A 10,219-nucleotide genomic window follows, 5' to 3' on the forward strand; every position below is an offset into this window, starting at 1 on the left:
TGCCAGGCACTTTCCAAGGGTGGTACTGGTTCTCTGCCCTCAGTGCTGTGCAGTAGTGTGCCCTTGAACCACATCCTTGCCAGCATTGACTTTGAAGTCTTCTTCCTCCATGCGTGTAAGAATGGTGCATGTCAGAGGACCTCGGGGTCTTCCTGGGGCTTAGTAAAAGCCTTACAGAAATGAAAATTCAGGTGTGGCTGGGCCACAAGAGCAGCCTCCACTTCCTGTGCGGGACACATACACACACACACACACACACACACACACACCACTCACCACCTGTTTGCAGCCTCCAGAGCTCCTTTGAGAACAGAGGTTGTGTTGTCATCCATTCTTTGTGTAAATAATAACTGTAGGTAATGTTTTTTGTGAACTGCCCCAGTGGTGAGTGCTTTTCAGGTGTTAACTCATTGACTACTCACAGCAGCCCGGAAGGCAGGCCAGATGCATATCCTCATTTGACGTACGTACGTGAAGGGCTTGAGGCACGGAGCCAGGAAGGTGCCTAGGAAGCTGCAGAGCAGGCCAGGGTTCGAGCCCGGTAGCGTGTTTCCATTGGCCAGGCACCTCCCACGAGGTTACCCTGCGGGAGCCCATCAGAAGGCTCGGAGGCCTGGTGCAGACAGAGCTGCCCGCTTCGCTGGTGGAGGCCGGTAGGTAAGGTTCCTGGAAGCAGCCCTTGCTGCCTTTCACACTGCATGCGGTTTGGAAGTGAATGTAAAACCTTGCAGTGGGTGTTTGTCTTTCCTTGCCAGTTTGGCTTTTGTTGCCTGGGCTATATGCTAATTTGGGGTGCAGGGCAGTGTATGTGGAGCCAGGCTGGAGTCTGTCTGTGGAGAGAGGCATTGTGTGGACCAGGGGTCAGGTGAGAGTAACTGCACCTTCTCAGAGGAAATCATGCCTGAGAGTGCACGTCTGATGGGATCGGGCCAACAGTAAATGAGAGTTTTTGTTGCCCTGCACTCTTGTCAGCCATTGGTATTAACTGTTTTTTGGATTTTAGCCATTCTAATAGGTGTGCAGGGAGCTTTGGTAGTGTAGTGCCTACGACACTTGACTGCTAACTGGAAGGCTGGCGGTTCATACCCACCAGCCACTCCTTAGGAGAGTTGGGCAATCTACTTCCATAGTGAGACCACCTCGGAAACCCAAGGAGGGGTCGCTATGCATCGGGGGTGTGACTCGAAGGCACGTAACAAGAAGTAGGTGTGCAGTGGTAACGCATTATTGTTTTAATTTGTGACAGTGTGCTTTGTTTATTGTTGTATCTCTAACATAAGTTCTAGTACCTGGTGGAGCTGGAGTTGAAGCCAAAGCCCACATCAACAGAGCTGCATCAGTGGGATTGGCCAGCATGGTGGGTCGCAGAGCCAGGCCGCAGGGGATCTGAGCAGAGACACTGCTCGGGGTGGGCCGTTGTCATGCCCTGTGCACAGTCATAGGGGGCTGAGTTCTGCCCCTGCACGGGCCCAGGGAGGATGCCGCTGGGCCGGTGCCCGTCGGGGGAGTGCTGCCGGCTGCCCAGCTGCTCCCACCTTGCCACGCCTCTGCCGGTGACCACTCACCAGAGGCTTCCCCTGCACCCTACCCCAGGATGCGCCTGGGGAAACTTGAGCCCCTTGCTCGGCTGTGAGACCGGAACATGGCCTGGGTGCTCGCGGTAGACGAGATGCCCGAGTGCAGGCTGGTGCACAGTTTTGACAGCAGCCTCTCAGGCACTGGGCAGGAGCTAGGCACCAGTGCCTACAGAATGAGCAGCATGTTGGCACTGTTCATTTTCAGGCAAGAAGATTCCAGCCTTCCATTGGATGGTGAAACTTAACGGCCACCTTTTCAGTACGTGACATGTGCTGCAGAGTCACCAGCAGTAAAATTGCATGAGGAAACAAACGGTCACTTACTTGCACCAAGATACCGTGAAATTCGGATGCTGGATAATCAGAAAATGTGAGATAGGCCTGAGATTAGTGGAAAATCGGTAGAGGGCATCCTATGAGTTGTATTCCATGACAGATGGCTACAGACAGAGTGCCAGCAACATGAGGGTGAGAAGTGGATCGGACGGCCCAGGAGACACTCCACAATTTCAGTGTTCCCACGTCCACGGGAATAGCTGGCAGGACACGTGCGAGCCTGTTAAACGCAGGGCTGTTTCTGTGGGTCCCGCAGAACGCCTCTCCGCTTTCACTCAGGTGAGTCAGCATCAGCCCAGCATTTCCTCCAGGAAGCACAAGTGGAAAGGAGTGCCTGTTAGGGTCCACCTTTAAAGAGAACAAGAACGGGGCATGCCTGGATCAGCTCCACTCAGCTCGCTGCCAAAGCTAGACGTTCATGCCTGGAGGAGCACGTGGGAAAGAAGGCCGACTGAGAGAAAATGGGGAAGAGAACTGCCTGTGGAAAGGAAACCTCAGTCGTCCTGTGACAGCACAGTCCTCACAGAGCGCCGTCCGTGGCTGGGTCCCCCCACCGCAGTTCTTCCCCAGATCGTCAGCGACAGGAGCGTCACAGGCCTGTGATGAACGGCAGCGGCTCACAGACCAGTTCTTATTTCTACACAAAACTGTTCTCCAGGTGCCGACTTACTAAACTGGCAAAGGAAGAGTTCGTGCACGTTGGTGGTGCTGCTGGCGGGATGCAGCTCCGTGACTCACTGAAGTCGAGGTCGGTTAGGCCCCATCAGCTCCCTGCATCTGCCGGGAGCAGCCGAGCAACACACCCTGCCAGGGCCGCAGCAGGTGCTCCAGCGTGGGTCCTGCAGTCTACGCCCAGAAATGGTTGCTCAGAAGTCGTTTGAAAAGTCGTGTGGGTGTTTAATGTACCTTGGCACCAGATTGACCACGTTTACTGACGGGGTCCCACTGGTATTCACCTTGTTAGCAGTCAGGTGCTTCAGAACTTTCAAGATAAGAATCTGATTTTCTCCACATAAAGCTGAAAATGGTGATGTAATTTTGAAGTGATGTCCAAGGTAGATTAAACTTTGTATTCGGTACCAAATCAGGTACACGCTTAGAAGTGTGTGAAGACTGAATCTAAGAAGTCTTGGGATTGGATTTTACTATATAAAATATTGTTGAGAACACAAGATGACCTTCAGACAAGCTGTGTGAGGGCAGCTCTGCTCACTGTCACTGCCATGGCCGAGTATCCCCATGAGCGGGAGCCCGTCAGCGCGCGTCCGGCTTGGAGGCCTGGTACAGACAGAGCTGCCCTCTTCGCTGGCAGAGGCCGCTAGATAAGGTTCTTGGAAGCAGCGCTTGCTGCCTTTCACTGCATGCGGTTTGGAAGTAAATGTAAAACCTTGCAGTGGGCGTTTGCCGTTCGTTGCCAGTTTGGCTTTTGTTGCCTGGGCTATATGCTAATCCGGGGCGTGGGGCAGTGTATGTGGACCCAGGGTGAAGTCCATCTGTGGGGAGGGGCACTATGCGGACCAGGGCTCGGGAGAGCAACTGCACCTTCTCAGAGGAAATCAGGCCTAAGAGTGCACATCTGATGGGATCGGGCCAGCTCAGGGACGATCAAGCCAGAAAGATGGGCTGCCTTGGTGAGAGGATCGATGTGAATCCTAATAGGCACAAAGACTTCCTTGTTTTTGTTTGTCACAATGTTAGTGAAAAACTTTCTGCTCCGGCTTCCATTTTCAGCATTGTGGGTTCTGGTTTTTTATTTTGCAGCCGTATCGCAGAACTCGTGTGGTCTTTCTCCTCCCTCCCTCCCCTCTGATCCTCCCCACTTCTGCTCTGTTTCCTAATTTTCATTTTAAACATTTTTAAAGCCCTGCCTGAGACACTGAGAATAAAACAAACAAAAAAAAAACTCACTGCCATCGAATCATTCCCACTCATAGCGACCCTTCCTTGGGTTCCCGAGGCAGTATCTCTACAGAAGTAGATTGCCCAGTCTTCCTTCTGAGGGTAGCTGGTGGGTTTGAAACGCCCGCCTTGTGGTAAGCAGTCAGATGCCTTAGGACTGCACCACCAGAGCTCCCACACTGAGAATAGGTGACCTCAAAAGACCAAGACCCACTGCCGTCGAGTCAGTTCCAACTGCGAGCAACCTGGGAGGACAGAGTAGAACTGTCCGATAGGGTTTCTGAGGCTGTCAGTCTTTGTAGAAGCAGCCTGCCTCATCTTTCTTCCATGGACCTCTGCCACCCTTTTCGGTGGCAGCCGAGCACTTTAACCACTGCCACCAGGGCTCCTGTGACCGCAGCAGGAGGCAAAGGTATCAGTGCTAGATAGCTTCTGATCTGGTGTTAATGTAGGAGGCTTCATTATCAGCCGGATGGACTTGATCCTCGAACACTAGACATCGTAAATCACGTGTCCCATGAAATCAGATCCCGAATCGATCACGGATAAAGGTTCTGGTTATTAACTAGGGGCTTTTTCTATAAAAAGAGTGCCTCTTTCACACAGCCAACTGCTTATCTGCCAGCGTACTTTCCTAAAGGATCCACTGTTTTCTCCTCCCTTCCCCCAAAGCCTTCCCACAATTCATCAACAAGCATTTTTGAAGCCTATGGGAGCTCTGGTAGCATAGTGCCTAAGGCACTTGACTGCTAATCAGAATGCTGGCGGTTCAAACCCACCAGCCACTCCTCGGAAAATGGGGCAATCTACTTCCATAGTGATACTGCCTCGGAAACCCAAGGAGGGGTCGCTATGAGTCTGGTCCGACTCGACGGCACATAACAACAAGAACAACAACAATGGCATTTAAAAAAAAAAAAATCAAGTTAATTCTGATTCACAGCGACTTTGTAGGACAGAGTAGAACTGCCCCCATTGGATTTCCAAGGCTGTAAATCTTTACGGAAGCTGATTGCCTCATCTTTGTCCTGCAGACCTGTTGGTGGGTTTGAACTTCCAGCCTGTTGGTTAGCAGCTCAGTGCATTAACCACTGCACCACTTTGGGGAAACCTTCCATTCCATTTTCATGACGGTGCATTTCTGTCCATTTGCCCAGAGTTTTGGCTTTGAATGTACTATTTGATATTCATCTTTGTCCAGAGGGAAAGAAGGGGTGATTTGAGTTTGTAAGCTCTCCCAGAAGACCAAATACAGTGGATCAAAGCTTTGACATTCTGTGATGAATTCATAAAGCAAGTTAATCACTTAATACAAAGAAGCACTGTCTCAATGTAATTCCATCTTCGGTTTGAAATATCTGTAACTCCTGTAGACCTGCTGGAAGAGAGGTCCCTTCCTCCCGGTTTCCCTGTACTTTGGCCACGTGTTTTCTATACCAGTTGCTTGGGAAGGAAGTGAACTTACCTTTTAACTTGGTTCATAGTTTTGCTCATGTGTTTAATTAACATTCCTTTTTGAGGCCTGTGGTATAGGAGACTCAATTTTTAAGGAAACTTTATGTGAAGTCTCAGGATTTATAGAACAATACATTGCCATTTAATGCTGAAACAAACAAAACCCTAGTACCTGGCAAGAGGCAAGCAGTTAATGTTGAACGTGGGTGGATTGATTTGTTGAATTTCCGACTGACTCGAACATACATGGGTCATATAGCAGACATGTAGCTTTCTCCTCATTCAGAGTGGTATTTCCAGCCCTGACAATGTGTCTCCCTCCCACACGATTCCATTCTGTTTACTGTTCAGTGACGTAATGCATTCTTGGCCCTTCCAGCCACAAGGAATACTTTGAGCCCTTCTGTGCTCTTTATCACCCCGGGGATCTAAAACAGGTCGTTCCTTCAAGGGCCACTGCATCTGTGTTTTAGGGTTTCTTTAATATCAGGATTAAAGATCAAATCTTGTGCTCTTGTCTGTTGTTCAGAGCCATGTGAGTTCTTTGAGGGGTTTAAGATGAACAGAACATGACAGAGGTAGTGAAACTTAACAGGACTGTTCTCCGTGCTCAGCTTTGGAGCCCAGGTCCTAGAGCAGAGCTTGCCGGCAGCTACGTAGGTGTTCTGCTTCCCTAGTGCCACTCTGACAAGAGTATACCACAAACGGGATGGTCTTAACAAACAGGAGTTTATTCTCTCACAGTTTGGAGGCTTTAAGTCCAAGTTCAAAGTGCCAGGCTCTAGGGGCTGGGTGAAAGCCCCTCATCCTTGGGGTCCTGCTCTGCCTCCTGCTCCTGGCCCACTAGAGGCATTTCATCACTCAGACAGGTGATGGCTGCTGAGGCTGAGAAGCCCCAAGGTTGACAAGTAAAAAGGCACAGTCTCAATGTTACCAAACCACACAGCAGACCATTAATTTAGTCCTAAGGTCAGCAGAGCATGGCAGGCTGCTTAACAATGACACGGCTACATGCAGGGTCCAAGCATGCCATGAGCTAGAGACCATTCCCAAGGCTTCTCCTTATATACAGGAAGCAGACCACATTCCCTAAGGCAACTACTCAGCTGGTTGTGGTAGATCCCACCCAGGAGTTGATTGCCAGTCTCATCATGGGGAATAACTACCGCCAACTGCCCAGCCACTCACCCAGGCCCAGCCGAGTTGACACACACAGTGAACCACCACAGTGGGGACTGGACTGCAAGCAGTGCACCAAGCCTCAGGCCACTCGCCTCTGCCTGTGTGTGACCAGTCCTCTCTGGTTGCCCCATGTGTCCTTCTCTACGTGGGCCATGACGTGAGAAGGCTTGGGGACCACTGCCCCGGAAGTCCAGGGAACACAGAGCAAGAGTCTTGACCCCTCTCCAGCACCTTGTTGGACTCCAACCATACATTTTACTCACCTGCCTCCTGGCCCCACCTCATTTTCATCTTGCCTCAGTTCCTTCTGTATTTCTGAAGGCAGGCTAGGGTGATGGTTAAGGGCAGAGGTCTAAAGACTCAGGTGGGCCATTTCTCCATCATTGGAGAAGGACATTGGCATTGCGGAAGATGAACCACCATGCCTTCCAATGTTCTGGCCAAACCTCAGATGCGGGCCCTTCCGGCCAAGCATCTGTGAATTCCTGTCATAGAGCGTCGCTGTGTCCCCGGGGTTGCAGCTCTCTCTAAGTGTGCAGTAGCAGAAAGAAGGCATATGCAGATCTGTACAGAAATTAGGATTCCATGAAGGAGTTTGAGGAGGCGAGGAAAGCTGGCGTCTTATAGAATGCAAAGTGATTTTGGAACATAAAGAACTTCTTTGGATTGAGTTCCATGAAGTTACTGACTAAAGGGTGGTCACATTGACTTCCATGAGGTCACTGACCTGTGTTCCTGTGAAACGTGACTGAGCAATCCAGGTTTGAATCCTGGGTCCTTGTCCTGCAGACATGAGACCTTGAGCAGTAAATTATGTAAGCTCTCTGAACTTCATTTTCCTCCTCTATGAAATGGACATATAACAGTGGGGCTTATCTCATAGACGCTATTAGAATTAAACCAGATGGTGGGTGTAAGGCGTAGCACAGTGCCTGGCATCGTGGGTATCCAGCACAGACTATCCTCACCTTGTGTGCTTTTGAAACGTCTCATTCTGTTGGACACGAGGTGGAGGAGGAGGAGGAAGGATGTTCTAAATGCAGTGGCATCTTGGAGAAGACGTGCCCCGTAGTGTCCCATCTGAGGGTGTGACGGTGCGTTTCACACTGCACTGGCCCTTGCTTGCTCCCACCAGGGCACTCTCTGCCTGAGCCTGTGATGAGGGCAGCACAGAGCGCAGAGTGTGAGCAGGGTGCAGGGGCGATGTGTCTGAAGGAAGGAGGCCCATTGGTGGCCAGGCCGCTGTGCCTGCAGGTGACTGCCCAGAGTGGACCGGGCTGGGCTTTGCCTTGTTACGGTTCTCACCCACCCCTGGCACCCCAGAAGAGAGTGGGGAGGAGGAGGGGGTGCTGAGAACAAGTTGTTTCTGCTCCGTGCTTTGGCCGGCTCTGCTGCATTGTGGGTACTGGCAGTTGTGCAGGGGAAACTTGGAGACCCACAGCTGCACATGGACTGTCAAGAGGAGGGCTTCTGGGCCTGTGTTTGGGAAGAGCCAGGAGGCTGGCAGATTGGTGGTGGGCGGAGCCCTCTGCTGCCCTCTTTCTGAAGCTCCATCTGCAGACTGCAGTGAGATTTGGGGTGTCAGCAGGACCATTAAAGAGCCAGGTCACCCCACCAGGCGTTTGTCAGTGACGCAGGCCAGATGAAAGGCACTGAGACCTGATTCACGGGCCATCGGGGTCCCTGGTGGGTTGCTGGACCTTTTGGTAGGACGGGTCCATTCGGCAGAGTGGTGGTAGATCAATTCTGTGACCAGCTCCCTGGGGGAGTGGTTGGGGCCGGATGGGAGGTGAGGACTGCCTTTGGCTCCTCCTCGATGTATGATTAGTTCCTAATTCTCCCCCTAATTAAAAAAATAATAATCTTTATCTCTGAATGGAGCTCTGGTGGCAAAGTGCCTAAGGCATCTGACTGCTAACCAGAAGTTGGGGGTTCAAACCCACCAGCCACTCTATAGAAGGCAGACTGGGCAATCTACTTCCCTGGAGATTTACCACCTTGGAAAGCCATTGGGGGTCACTGTGAGTCGGAATCAACTCAGTGGCAGTGTGTTTGGTTTGGTTTTTCATTATCTCTGAGTGAGTCCCTGGGTGGCACAGTTGAACACTCAACTACCAGCCGGAAGGTTGACGGTTAGAACCCACCCCGAGGCACCTCAAAAGAAAGCCCTGGCCATCTCCTTCAAAAAAAGTCAACCATTGAGACACACAGTGGGGTCCACTCAGTCTCTCAGGGGACATCCTACCCTGAGACGCACAGTGGGGGTCCACTCAGTCTCTCAGGGGACATCCTGCCCTGACACACAGTGGGGTCCACTCAGTCCCTCACGGGACATCCTGCCCTGACACACAGTGGGGTTCACTCCGTCTCTCAGGGGACATCCTGCCCTGACACACAGTGGGGTCCACTCAGTGGCACCTGGCTTGGTTGTTTTCTTGTTTCTCCTCGGAGTGAATTCCTGTGTATATGATCTGAATGTCGTGTGGTTACAGGATCCAGTCAGTGCCAGGAGCAGCAGTCCAGTAGCCCTGAGGAAGCGTCTGGAACAGAGGAGGAGGAAGAGGAGGAGCCCAGCTTCATCATGAGGCGATGACCGTGTGTGCCACAGCAGCGCGTTCTGTGACTGGGGCCTGAGACCTCATAGGTGGCCAGAAGAGAAGAGTGTCGGCTGGGACTCGGCCCCCCAGGACTGGCTCAATGAGAGCAGTGTGTGCAGCGCTCAGCTGGTGGGACAGACGGGGGTCTGCCGAGGGCGCTGCGTGCAGGGCTTGTCGCCGGCCCTGCTGATGGGGACGGTGTGCAGCCTCCCGCCGCTGGTGCCTGTTCACACAGCGATGAGTTTGGGGTTTGTTTCTGTGAAGGGAACTTGGATTGAGTAAAGAACAGGAACCTTTAGGTTGTGTTTGGACATTTGAGATGTTAATTACAAAAGCTGCAGGGAAGGCTGTGAAATGACACGATGGACATGGAGCCCCGAGTGCCTGTTAAACAGGCCGGACTCGCAGGAGGAAGTGGGCTCAGCTCCGGGTGACCCACTGCAGGACACCTGGCCTCCTCCAGGGGAGGGAGCAGGCTGCCTTCCCCGCAGAGGACCTGCCCCACCCAGCAGCTCCCTGACACAGGTGGATAGGGACAGCCCGGAGGAGTGTGGGAGACGCAGGGGCTGGGGCACAACCACTGGGCTGAGTGCTAGGTAGGGGGACTTGACATGGGAAAGAGGCTCTTTGGAGAACATCTGGAGACTAGAAAACTAAGCAGGTAGAGAATCCAGGGTGGGCTGAACCTGAGTAGGAGGCATGGGGAACCCTAGCCACGCCAGGTAGGGGTGGGGCTTGAATTGGCCGGAAGTAACTTCTTCATCCTGAAGTCAAATGGGATCCAGAGAGAAGAGGGGCCAGAAGAGACTCAACCTGGACCTGTGGGTGGAGCTGTCAGAGCTTCTGCTCTTCAGGGCCTTCACTCTGAGTCACATGGGTCCCAGGGTCAGAAGGGAGGGAGTGCCCCAGAGTCAGGAGGCTCGGCGAGAGGCCAGGACCCCAGCTGTGTGTGCCTGGATAGTGTAGCCTAGAGCCAGCTCCCGTGGACTGGCCCAGAGTGGAACAGGCACCTCTGGAGTGTGGGGACTGGGGACACGGGATGACTGAAGTCAGCCTTTGACCTTGGGCACTTTCACACCAGTGCTGGGAACAGAGACAGTTTCTAACCTGAGCCTTCCCTTGCTGTTTTGATTCTTTCTTCCAAGTTCCCAAGTCTGTGTTGTGCCTTTTATG

General features: G+C 52.3%; 1 protein-coding gene across 1 annotated transcript in view; it reads left to right on the forward strand.

Annotated features, from left to right (window-relative positions):
* Window positions 1-9,042, forward strand: part of PRKRIP1 (PRKR interacting protein 1) — a 30,677-nt gene extending 21,635 nt beyond the window's left edge. Inside the window, exon 6 of the mRNA XM_007942343.1 lies at window positions 8,942-9,042. Coding sequence (XP_007940534.1) covers window positions 8,942-9,042 — 101 coding nt within the window. The remainder of the gene's footprint in view (window positions 1-8,941) is intronic.
* The last annotated feature ends 1,177 nt before the right edge of the window (window positions 9,043-10,219 follow it).

The sequence above is a fragment of the Orycteropus afer genome, unplaced genomic scaffold (genome assembly GCF_000298275.1).
Source record: "Orycteropus afer afer isolate SDZICR_OR568_19922 unplaced genomic scaffold, OryAfe1.0 scaffold00006, whole genome shotgun sequence".
In the NCBI taxonomy this organism is placed as follows: Eukaryota; Metazoa; Chordata; class Mammalia; order Tubulidentata; family Orycteropodidae; genus Orycteropus; species Orycteropus afer.